The sequence below is a fragment of the Drosophila montana genome, unplaced genomic scaffold, assembly GCF_035044405.1.
Source record: "Drosophila montana isolate Dmon_TW-CO22-7 unplaced genomic scaffold, ASM3504440v1 contig_3733_1, whole genome shotgun sequence".
Taxonomy (NCBI): Eukaryota; Metazoa; Arthropoda; class Insecta; order Diptera; family Drosophilidae; genus Drosophila; species Drosophila montana.
In genome coordinates, this window is record NW_026998620.1 from 9,635,165 (window position 1) to 9,663,135 (window position 27,971).

The following is a 27,971-nucleotide window of genomic DNA, read 5'->3' on the forward strand; positions in this document are numbered from 1 at the left end:
TATATATGTTTTATTAATGTATTTATACATACATACATATATTATATTGAAGGTGGGAGGTGAGAGGGTTACTCATAGGGCTTGTGAACATTATTTGTGCTTTTGCAGATTCGCCAAGTTGGCAATTTGCTTAAAAAACTAGCACACATAAAGCAAGTAATACGACAAATTATTCCAAATTTCATTTAAACAATTAAAGATTATAAGTAAGTGATTACATATTATCCTGAATCACATCTCCCCCTATTTCAATACAACACTCAAACGATCTCGTCTTATCACTCCGGGATCATAACAAACTCTATCAACATATCGTCGCTTCATTGTTGTTGAGGGTTGAAAACATTCGGCTGACTTTCGGCCCGAGCGAGAGAGGAAGAGAGAGCGCCAACAGAGCGCAGGCAAGTTTGTTGCTACTTATTATCGTGCGCCTCGCAGTGCCTGTTCGGGAGTCAAGCGCGCCAGTCTAACGGGACCAGTGGATACGTAAACATCGGCGCGCGGTTGTTGCTGCTCTGATTCATGTGTTCGTAATGGGTGCCCGACACCCCCACCTCTCGTTCTGTAAGTGTCGAATGTCTGGTGGTGCTCTGCTGGTTTTTTTGCTGCTGCTGCTACTGCTGCCGCTGCTGATGCCGCTGTTGGCGTGACATCAGCATCACCACAGATGCTGTTGACACGTTCGAAGGCCATCGCCAATGGCTGCCGCACCGGGGATGCCAAAGCTCGTGAATGTTCGGCGTTTTTGGCAAGCAACGCGTTGCGGTCGCGAATTTGAAAAGTGGAGCGCCAAAATGCCGTGAGAGCTGCGTATCCGTGCCCGTCTCCTTCTCCGTCTATGCCTCAGTGTCCGTCTCTATCTCCGTTTCCCCGTGCCGGAGTCGCCTAAAATCCTGCCAATAATCGCATTGCGGCAACTGCCGCCGTTCCGTGTGCCTTGCCGCGTTATTTGTGCAATGCGTATAAAATATGCCACTCGGCCCAGTGGAAACGTGCTAATTATAATATGTTAATGTGTGTGCCAACGACAGAAAGTGCAACTTGTGAAATTGGCCAAAAATTGTGCGACCGCAGCTCGGAGGTGTCCACGTCGACTGAGGCGGCGGTGCAAATACTGTCGGTGGCTCAGGCAACGGCGGCGGCGGCTGCGGCGGACGGTGTATAAATATTTGGCACACACCGAGCGAGCACCAAGCGTCGAGCCAAAGCCGACAAAACGAAAGCAACAAAAGCAATTATGCAAATATTGCAAAAATAACGGCAACAGAATGTTTCACTCTGCAAGTGTGCGTGAATGTGTGCGAGAGTCTGTCTGAATGTGTGCGTGTGTGTGAGTGTGTGCTCTTATATGCGTTAGCCAACTCAAATTGATTAGCATAAGCGGATGCGGCATTGGTCCTGCCTGTTTTGCTTCCTTTTCCCACGCACTTTAGCCAAATTGTATATGCAATTCCCACACACTCACACACACAGCTGTTTATGTGTGTGTGTGTGTGTGTGTGCGTGGATTCTGGTGTGTTATTGCGATGTGCACAATTAGTGCCAAAGTCCACAAAATCGACTAATCAAACAAAGGGACGGCAACGGCGGAAAACTCAAATTAAATTGGGGGGATTTTTCACGCCTCTGCTGACGTCGCCGGCGACGACGAGGACGATGACGACGCCGACGGCGTCTGCGTTACTTTGCCGGGCCGCATCATTCGCAAAATACGCGCGTAATCTATTTTCATCGCTCGACTTATTTTAATCTAGATGCGGCCCTCCACACTCTGGCCGGGTGCTTACCCCAAAGGAGCTCTTCTGGCTGTCTCAATCTCAGTTTCACTGTGCACACTGCAGCAGGACGGGCTCCCTCCTCCGTCCCGTCGTCCCACAGTCCCGCCGTCTGGCTGCGGCATCAATTCGAGGCTTTGCATTCTCGGTTGCGAAATTAAAAGTAATTTTTAAGGATTTATCACGGATTTGCAGTATCATCGTCGGCATCCTGACTGTGCAAAATTTTTTTTTATACGGTTTTTGGATTCAGATTATAAATTGATATTAATACGCGTAATTTACATTGCTGCCACTTACCGCAGTCGCTGCGGCACTGCCACTCGAGGCTCTCTCTGTCATGTCTCCGTCTCCGTCTCCGTCTCTGTCACTGTCACAAACCCGCCACCCAGTCAGCCCCGCCCTGCCCAGCCCCCACGCTGAATTTATCGCGGCCAGCATCAGTTTCGAGTTGCGCGTGTAATTAAATTATCGCAAGTTTATCGCGGAAGATGAGCAAGTATCCACCAGATAATGGGCGGTTAGCTGCTAAGCCGAAACCCGAAATGCCTGGGCTTCGGTGGAATCTCAGTTAGAACTGAGTTAATTACGTGCTTAGATTTTTAGCAAGTTCAACTTAATTATAGCCTGCTTCCTCGGACGAACTTTTCACGGACGCACAAGCAATCTGCAGCTAAACGGCAACATGCAACTATAAAATGCTGTTTCAATTCAAACGGGGTCAAAAGTTTGGCGCAAACCCTTATGACTTCCTTGCAACTCGCACATACACACTCACACATATATCACTGCGAACAGCTAATGGCAGTCAGCTGGATTAACGAGCTCGAGTACGCATGAGATCCGATTTGAGAGTTAGGAAACGATTATGAATGATTTGGCTTCCTGGCAACCCAGCGTATATTACAAGAGATATATAGTATATGGGAAAATCAGGCTTAAATTTAAGCACAACTCTGCGCATTTTCCAATGCCAACATTTATGCGAATAAATAAATCCATGTCCCTTTAAGCCAAATGGTTTGAAATAGCGCTTGGCAATATTTTCAAGGCATATGCATATTCGCATTTATTATTAAATTTTTAATAACTGAAAATGTGAAAAACCACTTTTACGTGGTATATTTTTTTGCTCTCTTGCGAAAGGCGATTTAACCTCTGCACAATGCTTACGTTTGTACAAATACAAATCTTATACCCTGTACCTGGGAGAAGAACGGGCTTCAGCATGTGTCAAGTTGAATTTGAGAGAGAAAAAGGATACCTCAAGGCTTCTTGAGGCTTCTTGATCAGCATCGAGATTCTAGGCAATATATTCAAGTCATTTGATCCATCTGCTTACAGACAGCACATTTTTTGTACAATTTTGTAAACAGCCCTAAGTTAATTTTACTTTGTGTACAGGGTATCTGCCAACGGGCACCATCGACTACAGATTATTACTTGCTTTCTTTTATTTATTTACTTTATCCTTTCGCATTGTTTTTCTTTTGCTGTACATTTGCGAATGGTTTATTTACATTATTTTTATTTTTTAATACACACTGTATTTGCGTTCCGGGCAAAGGAGTCGACTTCCAGTTTCATTGGATGTCTGGCGGCCATTTATACATTTTTCCGGTTTTCACTTGGCTTGCACTTTTCCCCGTTTCCCATTTCTCCCTCACCACGTTTCTCGTTTTGCTTTCTTTATTATTATTAAACCAAAATAAATTGTTCGATTGTTTGCTCAACAGAGTGTTACTTTTTAAAGGCCTCCAGTGCGGGCCACCAACCCGCCTTCTCCCCCCAAAAGCGGTTTATTGGCAAAATGGGCATAGAAATATGGTGTTCCCTTTGGCAGACGTGCACCCGTAGTATTTCGCATCACATCGAACACATGTTATACTTTCTTTTTGTTTTCGTAAGCAGTTTCTTGTCCTCTTCCATTTCTATGGCTCCGGTCCGGGTTTCGGTTTCGATTTCGGTCCCGAAGCCGGTTCTGGTTCTGGCCCGGTCCCGATGCTGGCCCACTCCTAACAATCACAATCAGACCCTGCCGTCGCGACGGCTTGTTTGCTTGTTTGCACATTCTTAACTGGCAATCAGGAGCTGCCTATCCCACCTCCAAATTGTAAGCCCACAAGCGCCCAGACTCTGTGTGAGTGTGATTGTTGTAGAACTTTTGTCATTTTGCTAATTTACCATTATTTACTTGTTGTTTGTTTGGCATCAGCCCAAAGAATATTCTCTGCATAATTGAGGGAATATGTCACAGACAACTATGCAACAGCTCAGGCATTACTCGAATATACACGAATACAGGCCAAATATTGCTTAATAAGGCCAATGGAACATAATGTAATTGTAGTTGAAATGTTGTTATATCTAAATTTATATATCCGCAGACTCTTGAGGGTCCTGGGCAAGAGCACAGCCCACATTTTAAGCTTTAATTAAGTAAAATCAATTCCACTTGACTTTTGGCCGCGACTGCGAATTTGATGCTGTAATCAGCTATTTATTTTTGGAGCTCTACTAATATTTTATTAACGCCTCATGCGGCATGTCAGCATCCGCATCCGCAACAACAACAGCAGCTGCAGCAGGAGGAGAATCTCAGCGAAACGGTTTCGTATCGGCTTGTGTGCGTGTGTGTGTGTGGGTGCGTGAGGGAGTGTGTCGGCTGGTGTGTGTGTGTGTGTGTGTGTGTATTGAGTCAACTTAACTAGGTCAGGGGATTAACTTTGTTAATAATAAAACACATAATATCGCTCCTGCAGTTGCCGTGAACGAATTTCTTTGCTTTAAATAGCAGCTGGCTTTAAAATGTTCGTTAAGCGATGCGCGCCAGTGTAAAAGGTGGACAGTCCTTGGGTTGGTTGAGGAAAGCGGAGCGGGGGGTGTGTTTGCGGGTCGCTCTGATTTCGCTCGCAACGCCGAGCTTTCGACTGTGGCGTTCGCTGGCAAGGAATCTCCTGAATTATTTATGACAATTAAGTTGTAATTTCATTTTATTGCCTTCAACAGAGCCAACATTTCACCGCCGGCGTTCGCTTGCCACGTCCTGCTACCCACAACGGAGCTGGCAGCTCGTGGGCCTCCGTCTCGGTCTCGGTCTTGGCCTCGGCTCGTATTCGAATATGTAGTAGTTCGGTTCCTCCAACTTGCGACTCTACGGACTTGCTTCTTTGTTCTTTCGTCATTTGACGCAGCTGCGCAGCATCCGCATGACCATCGCCTCACGCCATCCTCTGGCCATTCTGGGCCCCTTTCATTTTACTTTCGCCAAATGCCATCGTAAAGCGGAAAATGTATGTTTTTGCCCTTGATACCACGAACCACTTTTTGTTAAGTTTCACTCGTTTGTTCTCTTCTTTTATTCTATTTTATTTTATTTTATTTTGTGGCTCACGCACTTTATTATATGTACATACGTGCGCGTATATTCTCATATAATATGTTAGGTGTTGCAAAGCCCTTCTGCACTTCTCTGGAAAATATCAGGAACAGGTGCTTCCATTGTTGGCAAAAATAACATTCTGGTGCACATGTTAAGATGGGTTTTCATATTTAACAAATGTTATTTGCCTGGCTTTCTAATAATTAAATAGATTTTTTGGAGCTGGGCTGCAGTAAAAACCAAAAACCAAAACCAAATAATTTAATTACAATTGTTTGTAAATTCAGTTAAGCTGTTTGCTACCTTTATTGAAATATCCTGCCAAGGCCCAGCGAGAGATTAATGTTGAGCCTGTGCATAAAAAGAATACGGTTCAAGTAATAAAGGACAAAAGCAATTGTGGTCAGCGTGACTGGCCTAACTATGCCCTCATCAAGCATGAGCCCGGGCCTCTAGGCCGCATTTAATATGCCCCATATTCAACACAGTGCAGATGCTCCGAGATTTGCACGAACCCTGATCAATTATTTAGTGAATGAAGACACCAGCCTCGTCCATGTCTTGTACTTGTCACGTCGCTGTTTTGTGATTTTTGGCTGGGTGTAGAGCATGTAGCAAAGATTATTTAATAACAGATTCTAGTTACCAATGAAAGTTGTACGAGACCCGCTAACCAAATTAGTCAGAGTTCTTGCTCTGCCATTCCATAACGCCGGGGCACAGCGGTGCCCGACTGGGCTGAGCGTGCTCTGTTCTGTGCGATTTAATAGGCACACAGCTGGGACCCAAGTTGCATCAAGCGACTTCTTGAGCCGGGAAGCCATTGCACTGTCAAAAGTTTTTGACACGTACAACGACTAAACTTTTCAGCGGTGGGCACGACATAAATAAACACGCCCTTGTCGTTCCAACCGGCCATGCCTCACGCCCACGCCCATGAAGGGGAGGGGCCGGGATAGGGACTCGTATAGGCAGAGGGAACTGTAGAGCGACCGAAACGTGACCAGCAGCTGGCCAGCGGTAGCCCACGTGGCCAATTGCCTGGGCCTGTTTTGTCCGATTTGTCCTTTGATGCTGCTTCGCTCGTAAATTTTTCAACAAGTTTTTATTATGGTTGCGTGTCCTTGCAAAAAAAAAACCAAAAAAAAACCAACTCCCCAACTCACAGACCCACACACACACACATGCACACACACACGTCTGTTTTCGTGATTGCGAGGGGCTTTTTACTTTATTTATTTAATAAAATTTAGGAATACGGCTGGAAATAATTTATGGCGCTGGAATTTGCACATTAATCCTGCGAAATGTTGCCAAATTATTGAGCCAATAAATATTTACCTTGCGCACTGCCCAAAAGCCCCTCGCAACCTGACCCACCTTTCTCCCACTCACTCTCGCTCTCGGCCGCACCAAAACTTTTCAATCCCCGTTGGTTGAGCTGACGTTAAGCCATAATTTTGATTTAGACCTCCGAAAGCTGCTTGAGATTCCTTAAGCGTGCATTTATCTCTTTCGAGCACTGGTGTCGACATCCGAAAACCGAGAACCGAGAACCGACAAGGCAAAGGGTTCCACAATCTGAAACTACGAAAATTACCATATTCAGGATCCTATCTGCCAAGGCCATCAATCACAAATGTGAATATGAATTTTGTATTTTGAGGCAATTTGGCCAGTTGCAGATTTATGTGCACGCTGCTTCCTCCCATTTTCAATGTCTGGCAGCTGTCGACAGACACGGTAAATCGGGTTTAATCTAACTGCATTGTTTGCTCCCACATAAGTTAATAACGTGAATGCTTACCAGGGCCTAGGACCAATTTGCAATGAATTTGCAATAGTATTCATTTGGAGCTGAGCGATTTGGCTGAATTATGTGTGCGAGCGCAATTCAAACACAGTGCTGGCCAGCTCTAATTCAAATTTACAGTCATATCGAGAGGAATCTAGCAATTTTGCAAATTATTCAACAGGCATAAAACGTATTTGCAACTGGTTACGGCCAAAACCGCTGATGAATTTCACAGCGGGTGGCATGTTCTGTATTTTTGCATTTTGCGGTGAGCTAGTCGTGGACGTGATGTGTTGAAAGCGCGCAATTGATTTCATTTGGTTTTCGTACAAATCGCAAAAAACAGGCTGTTTGATATTTCCATGGAATTTCGGTGGTCGCGGATAAGTTCACTGACCGACAAATTTCAATATGAATTCAATTTTCCGCTAAATTGAACTGAGCACAAAAGATGAGCAAATTACGAGCGCAACTTTACGCTTAAATAAATTCGAATAAATAACTGTACGCAACTCAACTTGTTAGTGGCAACAGCTAACATCCGTCTAGTAGGTGCCCCCGCCCCCGCTTGCCCCGAAAGCGACCAACATCCGACCCCACCTTTTAAAATCAGTCGACCCTCGAGCTGCCAGCCCAGCTTGCGGCGGCGGATGCTGGCCAAGATGAAAGTTAAAATATTCGTATATATTAATTTCTATAGCAAAAAGAAAAACATCGAAAAGCCATAAACCAAAGTTCGGCAGAAAGTTCATCATCATGAGTGGTGGCTGCAGCAACCACTACAAAACCTTCAACAAGCAGGCAAAAGCATAAGCAAAAGCAAAAACAACTAAAACGTCTGCGACGGCACGTCAGAAACCGACAGATTCAGATACAGATACAAAAGCAACTCAAAGACAAGCGTCTACAGCGATGCCGGCGTCGACGTCAACGCTGGCCACTGCCGATGCTGCCGACGCCGATGCTGCCGAACCCGATGCTGATGCCTTTGCCGTTGCCGATGCCGATGCAGTCCCTAGAAGGATGTATAATGGTGTCACTAGTAGAACCAGCGGCAACAGAGGGTCTATGGTGTTGGTTATGCGGTGTGCGGCTTGGGCAGGGCAAGCACTTTCCGCTCAGTTTGCAAAATATGAAGTTTGCTTTTGAAAGTTTGCGGTTTTTGGGTTCCTTGCAGGCGAACAATAAGAAAACGTCGAGAAATACATTAAGCCAACATAAAGAAGCATTTTTCAGCCAAGCGGGGCAGCTAAACATATGCACGTGTGTGTGTGTGACTGCGAGTGAGTGCTTAAGTGTGTGTCTGCGTGTGTGTGTGTGTGTGTGTGTGTGTGCTTTCAGCTGGCGTATACACTCATAGCTCTCAGGATAACAAGGGATTTGTTTGGTCTCTACACGCTTAATACTCAACCCGATACGGAACTTGCATCCCAGCCCCTTTCGCTAGGTTCAGCTTTCATCAGTCAGTGCTCACCCGTCACTCCAGCGCGCCAGCATCAGCTTTCCGGCATGGTTATGTCGGTGGTGCCGTCCGAAAGTGTCAGTTAATGAATGTTTTGTCGTACTACTCGCATCTTTTACAGGCAACCAAAGCCCCAGCTCGAAGCCTCCAAAACAGACCCAAAACAGCAAATACACATCCTTGCATTTTGTGGTTAGTGTGCTTTTTTGTAAATTTTGGGTGCCTTTGTGATTGTGTTGTGTGTGCGTGTGCGTGTATGGGTGTGCGTGTATGTGTTTAAAGGGAAGCCCATTACTCATCTCGTATGGGTTGCTGGCTTGCCGCACATCAATGTTGAAATTTCATGGATAAATGAACACAATTGATACCTTTTGTGTACTTTTAATCTAGCCAGAACGCCTCTGGCTCACTTGTTTGCCAAATCTATGAAAGTCGATCACTATAGAAACTGCACTGCATGGGAAATCCGGAAAGAACAATTTGATAAGCTCCCCCTAACGTTGGCAGCTGACAAAATAAAAAAAAATCGCAGCATGCGTGCATTTGTATTTGGTTTACTCTCTGCACTAAAAACAGGAAAATTTAAAAACTATAGTTAAAAATATGCTTTACTTGGCTCCAAAAATAACACCATTCAGTGGCTTCTATATAACACAGTGTACGTTTGAGAAGCATGGAGCTTTGGACATAAAAAAACAAACCGTTTATTATTCATTTAAATGCTGACTGTATCAAATTTCTTACTTAACAAACGCACAAGAAGTTCAGAACTTGAGTTGTACGGTGACATGTTTGACATGAGGATAATTTAGTACAATTTGAGTTTTTATGTTAATATTTAAAGAAATTGTACTTATTTCTCTGAACAACCCACGGTGCCATTAAAGAAATTAATTAGTACCCTTAGGAAAACGTGCTTTTGCGATTCGCCATCAAATTAGAAGCAGGGTTTGCTTAGAGGTTTTCCAAATTTAAGCCGAACATTAATATTGTATGAGGAAACCAGCCCAAGGGGATTAGAGCGAAAGTGTCAGAAACAAGAGGATTTTGCCAATAATCCCGCCTCTATTTGCTGTTATATTTTTGTTTGTGTTTCGGTTTTCTGGGCGTGATTAAATAAAAAGTTTACAAATTGTTAACCGAACTAATTAATTGTGATTTCAGTGGCGAATTTGTTTTAATTTAAAATTAATATCGAATTCAATAAATAACCTCAAGCCCAATTAAGACGCGGCGCGCAATTGAAAAAATAAATAATTAATAATTTAATAATTTGTTTCATCGTTAGCAAATAAAAAATGGTCAAAGCGTACGTGTGGGTGCTGGTTTTTTGTTCAAATAATCGACTTATCAGTTACGCGTAATGAAATTTTGTTTTTATCTACAATGAACGCACATTGTGCAGTTATAAATTAATAAAGAAAAAAAAATACATGAAAAAATGGCAAAAGGATATTAATTGTTTTGCCTGCTGAACAAATAACTACCAACAAACAGAACACAATTTAAAACACAGCAAGGACAATAAAGAAATCGAAAACTGAAGCGGTATAATTTCAGCTATAAACCAAGTAAAATTTAATGGCACGAAAGCAAAATTGAATAGTTCATAAAACAAAGTGTTATTCATTTCAACTTCCCTCCCAAGCAGATGGTTTGATCGATGCGGCGTTGACAATGCCATGAATACGAACATGAGTATGAATGGGTATATGAATATGAACATGAATGCGAAAATATTGACCAGCCGTAAGAGCCATCACATTCGACGCCACTGATGATAACAATAAATATGAAAATTCCGAAAAATGCAAATTGCCAAATCTGAGGACGCGCAATAAAATCGACCATAAAGAACATCAAATCAACAGCAGACGCTAAACAGCGATAACATTGGCCAATACCGAGTCTGAGCCGACGACAGCAACAGCAGCAATAATAACAACAAAAAACAGCAACAACAACAATACAACATAAACTCTGGCCGGTGGCAATGGCCGAGCCGGAGCCCAATCCTGCACAGCATCTGCAACGGCAGCGCCAACCCCGACCACAGATTCAACCTAGCAAATGTCGGCACGTGCGCAGCCAGTGCTCCTGGGGCCATAGCTGGAGCAGAGTCGCCTGGCTGCTAGCTGCTGTATGCCTGCTGACGCGGCCCGTCATGCCGGAAGTTATTTATCGAGTTGATCCTTTGGGTAAATGTTTTGTTTTATTTTTCCTTCTCTTTTTTTTTTTTCTTTGTACATTTCAGCCACATCTACATGTAGAAACCCGCGTTGGTTTTGCGTTTTATCTGCAGCAATAACCGTCCCCTGTCGTCGCTACCCACCCCTCCGCCCCACGAAGTGGGTCCTGTGACGCTTTTTAGCTAATGCCCGGCAAATGCAGGCGCCAACCCCCGCTGCCGTAAAAACTCAGCTGGCGCTTTTTCCGCCATGTTGCCCTATTTGCCAAATACGTATATATATATATATATATGTTAAGTGTGTATGTATTTGTGTATAAATCATAATTAAGCACAAATATACACTCAAAGTGGCTGTTTATGGCTTTTATGTATTCTCCGCTGTCCAGTTTCAGTTCAGAGCGGCCCCCAAATACTTGCTACGGACAAAGTTTCACAAATGATCCGAAAAGCGAGAGCGACCAAATATTTATGTTCGTCATTAATGATTAATAGGGTAGCCAAAACAAACATTCATAAATTAAACCACATTAATTAACTGCCCGTCACGGCTAGATACTCGAATAGAGATGCTGCCAATCCAAGTTCCATTGTCATGAATCTTGAATCATGACCATGGACTACTTAGCGGCTACTTACATACATATATGCATCACACTCAATTGTACATATATGTATGTAATCTTTATTAGCATGTCCCATCGATTTCACAGAATGTTTAATTTTGAATTGGTTTTATATCTATTCATAGCTTTCTATACAAACACTCGGTTAGCTAGTTGCGTGGGATACTTTTTGATAAAAGATTCTTTTTGCGCTGTCCTGGCGAAAGATGACTCATTGCCGCCCTGTCAGCAGCTCTCAATATTCGATGAATTTATTGATTATATCCATCGTCAGATTGAAAATATTTTCAAAAATTAATTGCCATATTCGCCGCAATCATTTTTTTCTATTTTTTTCCCCATACATTTTACATACTACGACGCTTTTACACTCTAACAGACTTAATTAAATTCAAATATTTTTTTAAACTGCGCATTCGAGCTAGCACATATCTCTTATACGATTTGACATGTTTGTATAAGAGTGCAGAAACAACCTTCGACAGCGCTTTAAAAAAGGGAATCCTCACAAATTCTGCGCTCATATGCGCACATCCCCATGAACTTGGCTACTCGTGTAATTAATAAATATTTTTCCAAACTTTCTTTTCAAGTTCTTAACGGTCGGGGTCATTAATTTCAAGGCCGAGGTAGATAAACATGTCGGCTTTACCAACTTGGTCGAAACTTTCGACACAGAAGCGGCTACAACTCAGCCAACTGCGCTCCACCATTAAATGGGGCGTCGTTAATAGCACTTGCTATAAATATTCAATTGCTGTGTTTGTGCCTTATTTTAATATTTTTGGTTGGATAACGCGCACAAGCACATCAGTCTGGTACATATGCTAAGTCCCGCCCACCTAATCATAGAGTCAACCGTAAACCACGTTTCTAGGCAGAGAGCTAGAGTCTGTGTTTGGGTCGCGTACTGTGACTGCGGCTGGCGCCTTGGCTCGCGTTGATAACGGAAACTTTCACGGCCTACGCGGTTGTTTCACATTTCCCCGAGTCGGTTCACATTAAGATGTGCTTTAATCTACCATCTTAGCACAGGCCGTGGAGCAGCAACCTGGGGAGCAGCAGAGGAATGTTGTCGTCCTTGTGCCTTTGTCATATGCGATGCCTTTTAGTGTCTTGCTGGAGCTGTAAAATTTAACTGGAGGCGACAGGATACTGAGCACTTGCACACGAGTGACTCCGCAGGCTCTGACAATGGCTGAGTAGGCGGCACCGTCTTCACTTCTCAGACGTTTTAACTCTATGGGCACATACTCACAACAGAAGCCGCAGGGTCGTTAATACTCTTGTTTTTCCATTTTTCATACCCTGTATGCAAGAGAGAAGGTCAAGTAGGGTATGCTGGCATAATCTTCATAAGATATGTACACTTATATGAAACCCAGCAAAAAGAAAACAAAAATAGAATATATACTTTTTCTTTTTTTTTTTTTTTTTGTTTACTTACTTTTTACTTTTCTTTTTCTGCCCTACTTTTTCTCTTCTGCCCTATTTGTTTTTTCTGTACAAAAGTTTGTACAGAGTATCTCACGCCCATGCTTATTTTTTGTGTTCTCGAAATAACACTTGTGTTTGGCTGGCTGCGGTGGCGGTCGGCGTTTGCTCGACTAAACAACCAGGTAAATGCTTGCCAAAATTATGAAAAGTGAAAGAGTTATTATCATGTCGCATAAATTTGCATGAGACGTCCACGTGGAGTGCCTGCCGGGACAAGGCCTAAAGACGAGAGGTCCCATCAGGCAGACGTCGCACAGCTTCTGATTTAGTAGGATATAAACTTGCACACGTGTAATGCGTGCTTTGTGCCCAGTTACTAGTGCCTGGGGACTGATGCTGTTACTCCATTCCTCTAACGACCACATCCGGTTGCCAATTGCAATTATTCAGATGCTCAAAGGGAGCTGCTGCGCTCAAAGCTAATAATTAAAGCTCGTTCAAATTGGCAAGTTGAAAGTGAAATATGGCTGAGAGCACAGAAATAATATTCTGATTTTCACTCAAAGCCACATTTTTTCAGCAACAGACAAAGAAAGTATTCGTCTGGTATGCATGCCCTGTTAAATTGTGTTACAAAATTGTTTCAGTTTTGACAACTACTATGTATATCCGAAAAATATGGCATTGCAATTGTTGCTTCTGACTTTTACACTTTTAGACACAGTTCGAACTGCAACATTTCATTGTGACTCTCACGTCGAAAAATGGTATCCAATAATAGAAATACTGGATGAAAGCATACTGGTATATTATATTCATGCGTGTGCAAGTACATCTATGTAACACATGTGTTACATTTACATACACTCTGCTCCAGTTCGCATTTTATACTCGTACTCGTAACACACATTGTCAATTCCCCGTCCCCCTCCTACGCCCCGCCCACGCGCTAGCCCCTTTTTGGCAACCATTGTAAGGCATTTGTTTTGTAGTGTAAACACTTTCTCATGCATACACACATTTTCGCACACATTCACACACACACACAGACAGGCAGGCATACACGTAAACAATTTGGGTAATGAAGTCAGTGGCTCAGAGGATGCCCCATCACCGTTGTCGCCTCTAAAGTGGATAAGAGAAATGTACAATAAACAGAAACAAATAGCACACAATTTTTTCCGCTGCCGAGTGCTACGAAAAGAAATGTTGGGAAATAATTTCACATGAAATTGAATGTCTGAGTTTGCTTAGGTGTCAAGTGTCAGTTAAGTTGAAGACTGAACGATTGCATAATGGAAATTCAATTTACTTCGAGACTATTTTTCCATCAGACACTGTGGCATTACCTTGCCACACTTCACTGCGCAATTTGATTCCGTTTAACGTTCATAACAAATACAATTATTTTTGTAATTTTTTCTATTTTTTAACCGCTGATAAAGTTCCAAATTCACACGCATTTCCAAAATTAAATTGAAATTAGTTACTTTAAATACATGCACAGAAAAAAGTTGGAAAATAGAAAATGTTTTGGCCTACCAAACTTATTGGCCTATTGAATTATGTATAGACTGATAGAGTTCTTAAATGTCAATTCCCTGAAAATAAATACACAACCAAATAATGAAAATTATTTTTATGGTTAATTAAATTGAATATATTTTAATACCCTAGTACTTTGAAATGACCTAATAAATGTTGCAAGAGGAAAATCCCAAAATATACTGATATACTCATATAATTTTATCTACGACTATAGCTTTTTTTTTAACTTGCGAATTCGAGTTATACAAATACTCTTTAAGTATACCTAGCCTTGATATACCTTTAAGGTTTCCCACTTTGGAATGCTTTGATTAAACTTCCATTGCGAATTTCTACATGTAGTATATTGCCTGTTTGCATTTGAAATGCGTTATATTTTTGTTCTACTTTCGCTTTGTGCTTCATTTATATATTAATGTAGCCCGATTTCGGCGTTGTTTGCTTTTAGCTCTCCTAGCGGCCACCTTGCGGACGTACCAGCGTGCCGGATGCGATTCAGAACAGCTGTCACTCAGCTGTCCACGTGGAACTAGCATTTCCATAGAGCTGGCCCAGTACGGACGAGCTGGCGGTAAGTTCCATTGTCACGTACGAATCAGCGAAGTGGATGTGGGATGGTTCGTGGAGACGGAGCTGGAGGTGGAGGTGTAGGAGGAGCTGGGTCCAGCGTCAAGTGAACTGAACAACGAATGGTCGGGCACTTGGACTGAAGCGACTGCCAATATCGCAATTGATTGATTGTTGCCTAAAGTTTGTCCGTTACACGCGTCGATTGTACGCATTGTGCTTTACTTATTTGTGTGCACGTGGCCATGTTTTGGCTCAATGTGTACTTGCCCACGCCCACACGAGTGGCAGATGTAGTATGCAAGCAAACAACCAGACAGCCACACAGACAATCACAATGCGAGCAAATCAGAATTGGACCGTGCTCCGCATACGCCCATATCAAGTATACGTACGTATGATTGACCGGGCCTGGTCGGGGGCAATTTTTGGATATGCTCGCCGATTGAGATGGTCGTCCGCAGCGTTTGCATTGAATGCTGCTTCTGCTTGGCACATGCCACATGGCACTCGACCTCCAGAACCACTCTGTGCCACTTCACTCCACTTCAGCCCACCCCACTTCGCACCACTTTAGTGTACTTCGGAAAATCGACTATGTCGACGACGAGGACGACAACGCTGACAAAAACGACACGTTCACAAAAAATTGCCCTCTCGTCTACTTGAACAGATTTATCCGACCACAGCTTGTGTCCGCCGGTCTCGCAAGAGGACCTCACCACGACCGGAAGTGCCGGCGATGCTGTCATCCACAGCGGCACAGAAATCGAAGTCAAACCGCCGGAAACGTGTACCGTAAGCGGATTACAGGTAAGCTGAATCAGTATAATTGCAATTCCATCATCGTCGCACTCAGCATCGAAAGAAGGCTCAGCCATGTTCAACATACAGCTGGACACACACCCACGCTTGTACGTATTCATATGCTATACATATAAATATATGGATACTTGTATACTCTCTGATACAGGAGCCACCTACCTCATATTGCAACGACGTCGGCTTCAACAGCTCAGGCCTTGCTACGGCTTACCTTTTTCGCCTAAATGTATTTTTCCCATTTTCCGCACGATTCCACAGTGTGCATTCAAAGACATTGCCATACATACATACGCGATAAAATGGCTCCCTTTTGGTCAACCCACACACAGTCACACACACTCACACCTAAAGACCACATACGAAAGCAGGCAGTTCAAATAAATCAGTGAAGTAGAACGATGCCATAAAAACAGCAATAATTCATAATGAAAATCGATTCGATTCACTTTGGCCAAGCTGAAGGCATAAATCATATACAATTTTTAGTTACTTACCCAGTCAAAGCTTAAACCGACCCAGTACAGTATTTAAAAGTGCACATACTCACATACATATATGCACGCCTATTCATGTATTTGTAAATCTATAGGCGAATTGGCTAAATCATCATAAGTACGAAATATTTGATTTTTCCGAAATTTCTATTTATGTTTGATGATTACGTCAAACATCCAATATATTCCAACTCGCATATTATGTAACCGGAAAATATTAGCAAATACAAATTTTAGCAACTGCTATCAGAAAATCAAGAGTCCTTGACTAGGACGTAACAAATATCGTTTTATTGAACTGCGGGGGCATAGAGAGCAAATTCCAACTGTGAAATGAAATCATACTACATATGGTTTCTAGGACTCTGCATACAAAATTTGATTCCCCAGGCCGACAGACTTATGGGTAAAAGTACGGGATACAAACCAGAGAAATTCCAAACATTGTTCACCATAATTTAGTTCAGTAAAAGTTGTTTGTACATGCATTTGTACGTGTGTGTGTGTGTATGCGTGAGAGTGTAGATGTGGGTGTGTATGTGTGTATAGTGCAATTTGTCACATTTATGAGGTCGTTTGGCATTCGAATTCAGCAATGTTGGTGGCTTTAGTGGAACCGATGTTGTGGTTAATTTTTCATTGAACCAGATCCTTCAAAAATAACTTGTGACGAAGCTGCACCCATTGAGTTTCATTGCGCACATCAATTCGCAGTAAGACGATGACTTTATGGGTGATGTGTGACATGCGGTCGAGAATAACCGCAACGAGCACAAGGGCCCACACACACTCCATTTCCGGCGATTCCTTAAAGCGGAACTGAATTGCGCCCGACCGCAAGCTCCGCCTTTGACTTATGGGCACACATTGCAGTAACGCCAGCTTAAGCTTACGCCAGTTTGCAGATGCGGTTGCGAGTGACCCGTAAAGCAGCGAGCAAGAGTACGCTCGAGCGAGTGTCGGAACAAGGGTAAACAAATTATTGCGAGACGAGAGCTCACAATCAGCACTCGTGCGTGGGACACACTTATCGACGTAGAGAAAATAGCTTCTTGGGGGTGGCAAAAACCTCAAAATGCAATTACGGCTGTGGCACGTTTCCGCTTGCGATACACAGAGTGCGGTTTTAAATATCCAACTAATTAAGTACAAATCAAAATATTTGGCAGAAGTCCAACTAAATACTTGTTAAGCTGCGTTAGTCTTCTGTCATGCATACCATATCCATTCTGTGCATAATATTGATAAGCTACAATTCCCTCAAATCGGCTTTATAATAAAGTTCGACAGTTTGAACTACATTTGATCTGCATACAAAATAAGAGATTAATTGAAATTCTTTATGTTAATTAATATTAAAATATTATCCAACTATTTATTATCACTTATTTCATTTAATCGAAAGTCAAACAATAAGTGTTTTTTTTTAATATTATTTCTGCGGTATTTGAATTCAACGCATCAAAGAGAGAGGATAACACGTTTATAGCTGCTTGTGTGTGAGCCATTCATTAAGTAATTGCACAATTAACACCACCCCGAACAATTTTAAGTTATTAATCTGATTATAATTATGCACCTATAAATTCTCACATGCAAAACAACTGCTCATTGCAATGTAAACAGTGCGAAGCTACACTAATAATATATGCAACATTATATATGCAACATTTGAGTGCTGTTGCCGCAGTGGAATTGTTAAATGCATTCATAGCTTAATCTTGTAGGCAGACAGAGATTTACGACTCGAGGGGGTGAGGTGGCGCCACGCCAGTGCCAGCAGCATCCTTTGTTGCATCCTTGCCGCCTGTTCGTTTTGCCGTTTGCCACTGACTCCAAGGATACGGCTGCATTTGCCATATGTGCCGAATAATCTATCAATAGCACCCTCATCGAACCTGCACACACGCCCTGCCATTACACATACTACAGATACCTACATACATACATATGTACTTACGGGCACTATATCTTACTGTCTGTATCTGCTTTCTTACAGTATGCCCTGCTGCAGACTGTGGTGGATGCCTGCCAAAAGAAGAGGCACTGCAAGTTCGCTGCGAATTCCAAAACGCACACAAGCGGAGATCCTTGCTCGGGCATACGAAAATTCGTCGAGATTGCCTACAAATGCCGTCCATGTAAGTATGCCAACCCTTTAGCAGGTCAGCCCACCGGCCCGCTTCTCCGTACAGTCTACGCTCAGTGGCATGGACTTTAAAAAAATATAATCGATGGGAGTAAAGCGCCGAGTGGGGGGCCTTAAGCAGCCCAGGTTATGTGCCGGGCGAGCATATTCTCGTTTTTGTCCTTGCCCCGTTAACCATGATATATTTTATTTGCGCAGCGGCAAAATAAATATTTGCCAGATGCAAAAGTGCCAAACATCAATTTAAGTTCTGAGGCAAACAAACAAATTTATTTTCACTAAAAGAAATAAGCCGTCATTTATTGAAGCCATGTGCAAATGATTTCCATGCCAGGCCAGGAAAAGTGCTCCGGGCTTGAGCCATAGTAATGAATATTACTTTAAAATAAATTTTGTATATTAATTACGGGTAAAAACAGATCTTTTCAGATAAATATTTCAAATGCATATGTACATATAAAATACGATTACATTCATTACATATGCATACAAAAGAAAAACAATTGGAGTAGCCAAATGTACGCTTTTGCATTAGTTCTGATAGCTTTAGGCTTGGAAGGGTTACAAAAGATTGCATAGGTCATCATTCAGCCCCTCTATATTAATTATTATCCAAGTCCAAGTCCGACGGACGCCAGAGCAAAAGGTGCTATCATAATATTCGTAAAGTCCTCGTCTCATGCTTCTGCCAGGGTGGCGAAAAAAACAAAATTAATGAGAATTTCAACTAAATAGAAGTTCGTGGCGATAAGAGTGGGCGGTACTGGGAACTGGGTCCCGGTTGGTTTGTGCTGCAAATTTAGCTAGAAGCATAATGAAAAATACAGCTGCGCTTTTGCTTTTGCGAACATTAAAAATAGTTGAATAAACTTTTTGCTGAGTTATTTGCATAGTTTTGCTCTGTGCATTTTTGCAATGGCATTGCCATCTTCTACTCTCCAGCTGGGCGAACGCCAATGGCGATTGGGCTAATGACACTCGATTATTTACGATCCGCTAAGCAATTCATGTTTAATCGCAATCACTCGGCAAACATAAGCCGATAAGCGAGCAGATGAACCACCTAAGTGGTGCCTCTCACACCAAGCCGACAATCGGCTTTCAGATTCACCTGAAACGCAGAACCTGCAAATGGCGTTGTCGTCGTTATTGCCTTTGTTGCCATACTGCTGCATGGGATGAAAGTCGTTAAACGAGTTCTTAATGCCCCGAACCGACAGTTCAATTCGACTATATTCAGATTCGAGCTGGCAGTGCAAAAGGCATTTCTGTGCATTCGTTGTAATTCTTTGGTAATTTGCGTCAGCCTTTTAGCCATTTCCAGCATTTTGCAGCTTTGCCAGAAATATTTTCTCTGGGCGTTTTTTTTTTTTTTGTGACAAGTGACGCAGATGTTATCTTGTTAAAAAGCACACAAACAAACCGAAGCAGTGAAACAAACTGGAGCGACACAAAGGAGGAGCGCCGCATTCAAATTAGAAAAAGGGAAATGCACAGCGGGTTGAAAAAGGGCAACTTGTACTTGGTCCGCATAGCTCAGTACATTGGACTAGCACATAGAGGGCAACGCGGGGCCATTGCTGAGGTAATATAATTAAGGAGAGCCGTTTTTTTTTTTTTCTAAATTGTCTGTTATCTTTTGCTCATTATGGACACCAGCGACAAGTAATAAAACTGCAAAGTACGAGTGGAAAACGTTGAAAAATTACGGCCTGGTTATGTGCGTGGGAGCTTCACCAAAAGCTACCCCAAGCCCAAGCCCAGCCAACGATGCCTGAGGCAAGCAATGCACAGCAGACCCAGCCGGCGTTGGGACTCGGGTTGGAGAGAAAGAACACCGTGCCAGACGGCACATTGTGGTCATAAAAATATGGCAATTTTCAACTTTTCTCACGTCTCTCCATAATAAAACGTGCACTCGCACTCTTAAAAGGAGCAGGGAATCACAGCACCCAATAGGACGGCCGTGCACGTACCATGCGGGAGTCACATCCAAAGGCCGGGGCTATGCAGTCAATGCCAGAGGCCCAGGCCTGTAAACATGCTATGCAAATATTTACCAAATTTATTAAAGTTCATCTCGGACCGTCCTCTCGCCACAGACATTCCTCTTCCTATGCATCAAACGATGTTCATATATAAATGTACGTATGTATCTGTGTACATATAACATATATATGCTATGCGAAACATTTTAAGGTGCCTGTCAAAGTGCACAGTAAGAAAAAGAGCGCCGGCAGCGCAATTCATAATTGCTTCAGCTTCGTCCTTTTCTGGGCGCTTTGAGCAAAACTATCAAAAGGAAACGAATATCTTGAAAATCTTACTCGACTGTGCTTCGACAATTGCAAATCTCGACTTGGCTGACTTCCAACAATTTGCTTTGTAAGCCGTAAATGTATGTACGTAGTGGTAAATTACTAAGCATATGTGCAATGCAGTGCATGGATGTACATGAATGTGTGTCGCCTCTGCCCTTAGATATTCAGGATACACACAGCCAAACACAGTAATTGGATATTCGACTTTTATTTGATAAATTACGACTTGGCGTATGAGTAATTATTTAGCGCAGCTTTGATACTAACAAAAATGCAATTCTACAGACTTTACAAAGGGTAAAGGACATTATTTGTAGTTTTTCGCAAAAGCAAAAAAGTAGCATTCTATTATATATAAAACTTGTGTCCTGACTTACCAAGTAACTGACTGACTGACTGATTGATGACATCGTGAGAACTAGGAAATTAAACTTTTCACAGTAATTACATTTTATGATATAGATCATTCTAAAAGTTTGCCTGGGTATTTTTTTAGTATACAAATTGGATATAAGTGTTGTATTATTTTATAAAATCCTTGCAAACCAAATATTGTGACATGTTTTATATATTACTACAATTCCATTCAGGTTAAAATAATCCAAATAACCGCTTTTGTGGTTCCTCATGTTATTTTATAAATTGTGTATTTGAAATGACAACTTATTTTGTAGGCTACATGTCGTATGGGTAATTAATAAAACTACAACGCAAGCATATGTACATATTTGTATAAAAATATAGTTTTTGTTTATTTTCACTTTACACATTGTTGTAAATTGAAAATGACATTTTAAGTTAGAGGCCGCAAGCCATGGGATATCATGTCCATATAGATACGTATACAGAAAAAAGTAATAATTAATCATAAATGCATTAACAAATCAGTTACATAGTCAAACAGCACAGCAAAAGAAAAGTTTGTAATGAAAAATCAAACCAACTTTATATATATACATATATAAACTTTATATATATGTACATATATTGCCTGGTTGTTGTGGCTGCAGCAGCTACAACTCGGAGTCTACAATTTCCAATAACCGCAATTAAATCATATTTTCATCGGAGCATCATGTTAAATGCTTTCCCTTATATTTTTGCATGTGTGCCCATCGATACAGACGAGTTCCGGAGCAAGTTGGCCTGCGAGAACGACAACATGCCACTGATGTGCAATCCGTACTCACGCATCGCCATCTACAGTGCTTCCTTTGGCCACACAGAACGGGAGAGTGTGCAGTGCGGTGGCCAGGGCGCTCCAGCTGGAAGTGTGATGATCAATCGGGAGGAGAACGGACAGCCCAGTAAGCTATGCTTCTATCCATAAGTGTATCCATATTTATCTATGTGTATCTTGCCTGATCAGCCTGCCTGGTGTCCTATGCCACCGAAACCGTGATGCAAATATGCCATGGCCGGCGACGCTGCTCGGTGACCGCGGATGCCGGCACCTTTGGTCGCCCCTGCAAGGCTGATGTGCGAATGTATCTGAAGGTCGTTTACACATGCAGTAAGTACCTGATTTTAGCCATAAATTGAGCTCTAAGGCAGCAAACTTTCTGCAGTACCACGCAAGGTGCTTAAAGATCGCTATGAAACGGCTGCGGAGTCAGATGAGCCGCAGCAAACCGATCTCGACTTGGACCAAGATGAGCTATACGACGAGGATCAGTTTTATAAGGAGTCCGAGGCCATACCGCCGGCACCCAAGCTGCAAGGCGCCAACGTGGGTCGCTCCTTCGACTTTGGCGCCAACAACGCTGCCGAAGAAACTTCCAGCACGCTCCTGCCCCCACTTCTGTCACGCAACGATGGCTCGTTAGAGGGTAAGTTGTGGGTCCATATGCCAATCAGTTTATGCTTTGCAGTTCAAGTCTGTCGTGCTGGGTCGGCCATTGGGTTGTGTAGAAACTAGCAGAGACTGCAGAAATTTGTGCTAGGGGCATCCTATAGATTCATAATTTGATTTCGCTTAACGTACTCGTATCACTTTTTAATGGAGTCTGTCGCGTCGGTATGCGCCATGTCTTTCACTTGCTACAAAGTGCCTCCACAGCGCATGGTGCATAAATATTTTAAGAGCACGCCCATCCGTCTTCATTAGCCAGCTGTGTTCCTGGCGTTTGAGCCATATAGCACGCTTAGCAGCCATCCAAGCTGTGCATTATCTAGTAACGTTAAGTAACGTCAAATCGTGTTTGCTGTCGACGGTGCGCCTGGGATATTCGCGTTTGCCGTTGATGGATGGGAGGCCGCCAGACTCTCAGGGCCTTTACAACAACAACAAAAAAATGCTCGTCCATTGCCACATTTCGCAGAGCGACTACAGTCATCTGTGCGGCTCCTAAGCCGCATAAAAGAGTCATTCAACCATCAATTGCCGACTGAGATGGCCGCATCTACAACATTGGCCAATGAGCACATTATCACAACGACCGATGGGGCTCCAAATGAAGATAATGAGGATAAGGCCATTGAGTCGGCGACAGAGGGCTCTGACTCCGATGCTGAGGCCAATACAGTATCGGGTTTTGAGAAGGGAAATTTCTTCTATCGTCGCAAGTGCCAGATGGTTGATGATTGGGGGCCAATAGGTCTGAACTGCACCGAGGAGGACATCGTCACTGAACGTGTCGAAGTGGTTGGTTTCTTGGCAAATTGGCTGCACACCTATCTGCACATCCGAAGTGAGTTCGAGATCCCGACGTTTTCTTCTCCCTCCTCCTTGGCATGTCGTTCGTTCAGTTAGACTAAGGCTTTCATGTGTAACTAATCGAAGTTTTTGTCCGCACACCCAAGCACACAGACACACACAACTTTGGTGACTACAGCAACAAAAACAACAACAACAAGAAGAAGAACTAATACCACAGCTATGTCACGTTTCGAAACACTGTAGACGATGTTAAAAAAGAAAAGAAAACATCTTCCCGTTTCCCCATTTCCATGCCTCAAAAAGCGACTCAGCTGTCGGCTCAGCGGCTGTCATCAGCAGAGCATACACGAGGTGCTGTGGCTGTGGCCGTGGCAGTGGCAGGAACGGCGCCCACCCACACAAAGTTGCATGTGCTGCACGTTGCACCCAGCTCGTTGCTTGCCACATGGTAAACTTTTTGATTTCGTTTTAGTCATAAACAAAGTCGCCCGATTAAAACTTTAACTCACTACGTTCCGCCCACGCAAATGCAGACAACGCGCTGACGAGCACACAGTCACTGAAGATCAGCCAAGTGTAAAACTCATCATGCTGCTTCGCCAGGCTTACACTAACTACTTGTTACGTTACTTGTAGTTGATATTAGGAAATTAGGAATCTATTCACACAAAGCCCGTTACTTATTTGCATTATATCTTCTACTTTGACTCACTTTCGCATGCAGAGCACCAGGAACAGTTTTACCTCTATTTAATCATATCGGTGACAGCGGGTGTTCTGCTCTGTCTAACGCTTGTCATCGGTCGGCTAACCCTCCAGCGACGTGGCGGCCGTTTGAAAAGGACCTCCAGTGTCAGCGGCGTGGCCAAAAACTTTGCTGAAACGCCAATTGATGGCACAGGTGGCAGCGGTGCCGGAGGTGGCAGCAATTTCCAACAGATGGCAACAGGTGAAACCCATCTGGCCGACACTTTTGGCGACGACATCTCCGACATCGATGTTGACGTGGACTTAACAGCTCCGGTGCCATTGTCCAGTCTATCATCACGGAATGAGGTGAGTTTCAATTGAAATTGTTTAACATCGGTATGGGTCTCTTGCGAATTTGCGCAGAAAGAGTGTAAACTGGGCCATAGCCTAGAGCTCAATCCTGTCTACTGGTTATCAGTACAATTACATGGAACTTAGCATAGGGTAATTAACTAAATCACCTTTCAATAGCTGCAATGAGCTCTCCTCATGCCCATTGCAGAGGAGGCCAGCTCAGCAGAAAGCTAGTGGCTTGGTCATTACCTGTAGTCATTACCTTAGGTAAATAAACATTGCTAAATATGGAAATTTCATTGTCCTTGCTCAAGCCGACAATAGACAACGAGGGCGCATCAAAAGCAACGGGCTTGTTGTGGTTCTGTTGAAAGGAAATGAGAGGAAACTGGGCGCCTGGGAAGTTCCCTTGCCATTTAACCCATTTTGGGCAAACAAAAGCGAGGAGTCCTTAAATCGCCCTTCTGCTCAACCTCAACTCCCACCTCCGCTGGGAAAATGCTAGTAGCCTTGCTCTGAATGCTCGTTGCAACAATTTTTGTACTTTTTGTTGTTTACTTCATGAGGTCTGAGCAAGGGGCAGCGAGCAACAACAAAAAGCCGCCTTATACAAGCATAAGCACTATATACATACATACATACTAAATGCATGAATGTGAAAGCATTCTGACGGTTTGTTGAAGGGTTGAAAATGAAAATTACTGCACCTGTACAATTTGGACAGCCGCCTTAGGGATATTTTACATAAAGGATGAAAAATAAATACCAACATAAAAAGGCAAGGCCAAGATGTTTACAGCAATATCGGGCCGTCGATTCTTCGAATCCTTTGCAGATTATTTTAAGCATATTCTTGATTGAGAAACATTTGCGAAAAATCAAAAGCACTTTGCACAAGCGCATAAATCCAGGGACAATGAACAATTTTGAAGTAAGCAGTCAGGACAAAAAAGGATTTGAACAAGTAGCTAGGTGTATCTTTCTGGTAGGAACAGTGTAATCATTTTTATTGAGTTGTTTAAAGTTAGTATGAGCAATCTTGTCCCTGCACACTGCAATCTGGTAAATTTTTAAAAATGCATTTAAATGAAGAAATGGGGTAAACGCTACTATGGTAACGTATCTGAAGATGAAAACTGCGAGAATGGTCTGTTGCAGACAATAGCCAGAATAAATGAGCAGCAGCTTAACTCTGCTTTTCTCTGCCTTTTCATATCCTTTGTCGTCACCGTCATCCTGAACGTCAACATCTCGGCATCATCTGCATGCGCCGCAAAATGGCATTGCCAACTGTTGGGCCTGGGCCAAACAAACAAAAGACCTACATGACATACGCACCGACGCCCAACTGTAGCTACGGCGGCTTACCGGGCGCCCAAGCGCATCATCCTTCGTCCACAGCAACCAGTGTGCTGATGGCACCACCTTCACAGCCCAACATTTACACCAGCATGGGCCATCCAGCTGTGAGCGGAGCAATGACTATAGGTGAGTAGCATAGTATGTAAAATATAAATTTATATACATATATAAAGAGCTTATTGCCATTTAATTCAAGCAAAGTGATCGTGACACTGTTTTAAGTACAATTTTGCAGCCTACTGGCTTTCAGCTTCCGTTCACATATTACCCATTTGCCTGCGTACCACTTGTTACTTCACAGGTCCTCACATGCTGGGTCCCTCGAGCTTGAGTGGCGTCTCACCAGCTTATCTGAGCGGCACAATCATGGTGCCCGGACATCAGCACACGCATGCAGGCACCCTGCGGCGCACTTTGATACCGACTAGCATGGGCCTGATGAGCTCGCCGTCACCACCGCCCGCAATGATGGGAACCGGCGGCGGCATGTCCCTGCCGCCGCACTCGCTGGCCGCCACCAGCGGCAGTGGTGTCTACTATGATAGCACGGTGCCGCGCACTCTGGCACGAGGCATCTCGACAGAGAGCAGCGGGCAGTATTTCTTTGGATGACACTCGCTGAACCGCAAGGCTTCACTGCCTATCGCCATTGCGGTACGGCCGCAGCCGCACTTGAATTTCAACATGCTGCCGATGTCGGCCACCATGGGTCTGGGCTCAACCATAGTGGCTGAATCGAATGGTAGCCGTGCGGGCACACCCACCAATAGCAACAAGTCGGACATACCAGCGATCACAGTGACTGCCTCGCCAGGACCGGCCTCCATTCTATTGGCCAACACTGGGCACACTTTGAAGCCGCCGAATTCTGTCAGTGACACTCGCTCGACCACGCCCACCGTTAGCAGCGGTCTGCAAATGTCTACATCTGGTCGTAGCCAATGTTTCTAGGATCAGTTTCAGATGCCAGCAATAGTTTTCAACTATCTCTCTGAAACTGAAGGAAACCAAGAGCCAGAGGACGAAGACCTCTTCTACTTGTAAATAACGTAACACTCACTTGTCGCTCCGTTTATCTAATCAAGTTAGTAGAATTTGAAATTAAAACTTACGCACATTTCTGCGGTTAATCATACAATGGCAGTTTAGAGGCTATTCTGTAATCATAACCAAATCAAATTACCTTCAATGGATTAAGATAGGCAAGGGCTCTCGACACGTACTCGTGCATACGAGAAATTCCAATTGTTTTAATGCATCTAGAGAAATCAAAACATTTAGTATAAATTTTAATACCAAAAACAAAACGTATTTTGAACTCCCTCAAATACATTGGTATACTTAGTATAATACAGTTTAAAATATATATATACAATATATATATGGTACTCATATTTCATGAATTTCTAGTCTTAAGAGCAAGAAGTTTGCATCAAGCATGTATAACGTGGACATAAAAATCCATAGGGAGCATAACTTAAGAGTTTTATTTGCCTTAAAACCAACAATGGTAAATAATAAAAAATTAATGAAATTATTAAATGTTACAAATTAGGATACATACAAAATTCAAGATACGATTTGTGCATTCTGAATAGTTAAGCAGAGATCCCTGACTATAGTTAATAATCAAAATTTCAGTGGAATAGAAGTGAGTATAAGAGCAAAATACTTTACATGAGAACCTGTAACGAAACAAGCACTAAATTTTTTTAAATTCCAATCTTTTTGGTATTTGGTTCATTTTCCCGCTGAAATACAAGCTCTACTGTTAAAATGGCTAAAATGAAAATAAAATAAACTGTGAGATCTGTAAGAGCCGTAAGAATTGTATTTGGCATATTCAATTTAGCGTCAGGTTTCAAAGACCCAGTGCTGACTTCTAGATAATTAGGTACTCAGATAAAAGTACCCAGTAAATACATCAATTATTAAATACCAAACACATATTGAATGTGCTATCACCTTTAAATATAATCGTTCATAGTTCATAGAAAGAAAGTGAGCCATACCACAGACAAGAATAGTTGAAAACTTTAGAAATTGTTAAGCACACGCAGAGAACCAGCTAAATAATCGCGAATAGATGCGTTTGTTTGCATTAGCCATGTAAATGTTTCTTCCAGTCCAAAACCAATTCGACTAACTGTTTATTAATACATATATATATGTATATGCGAAAGCCAAATACGAGTTTGCTGTTATTGCAACGTTTTTCTAAGGCAAGCTCAGCTGGAGGCCGGAACACATATTGTTTAATAAACTAAATGGGATTATTGAATTCATACAGAAAATCAAATTTAAAGCAATTGTGAACGATGTTATCGATTATTTTTC

The 27,971-nt window shown here is 42.8% G+C and overlaps 1 protein-coding gene and 1 long non-coding RNA gene across 6 annotated transcripts; one reads left to right on the forward strand and one right to left on the reverse strand.

The window, feature by feature from the left end:
* The first annotated feature begins 448 nt into the window (after positions 1-448).
* LOC135436535 (uncharacterized) lies at positions 449-27,943 on the forward strand. 5 transcript variants are annotated; one of them, XM_064694160.1, is made up of 12 exons: positions 449-564; positions 10,063-10,612; positions 14,662-14,784; positions 15,454-15,593; positions 18,099-18,240; positions 21,694-21,876; positions 21,939-22,082; positions 22,138-22,398; positions 22,891-23,259; positions 23,953-24,284; positions 25,592-25,760; positions 25,936-27,943. In XM_064694160.1, the coding sequence occupies exons 2-12, from the start codon at positions 10,408-10,410 to the stop codon at positions 26,244-26,246; spliced, it is 2,379 nt and encodes a 792-aa protein (XP_064550230.1). In that variant the 5' UTR covers positions 449-564; positions 10,063-10,407; the 3' UTR covers positions 26,247-27,943. The 5 variants fall into 5 exon arrangements, with proteins under 5 accessions (XP_064550230.1, XP_064550229.1, XP_064550234.1 ...); XM_064694159.1 differs by having other exon boundaries at positions 452-564; positions 10,066-10,612; XM_064694162.1 differs by lacking the exon at positions 449-564 and adding an exon at positions 8,987-9,072 and having other exon boundaries at positions 10,066-10,612.
* Positions 15,587-16,289, reverse strand: LOC135436536 (uncharacterized). The gene is made up of 3 exons (XR_010437546.1): positions 16,100-16,289; positions 15,765-15,950; positions 15,587-15,709 (listed from the first exon to the last, which is right to left on the reverse strand). It is a non-coding gene; the product is annotated as an uncharacterized LOC135436536 (long non-coding RNA).
* Positions 27,944-27,971: the final 28 nt, after the last annotated feature.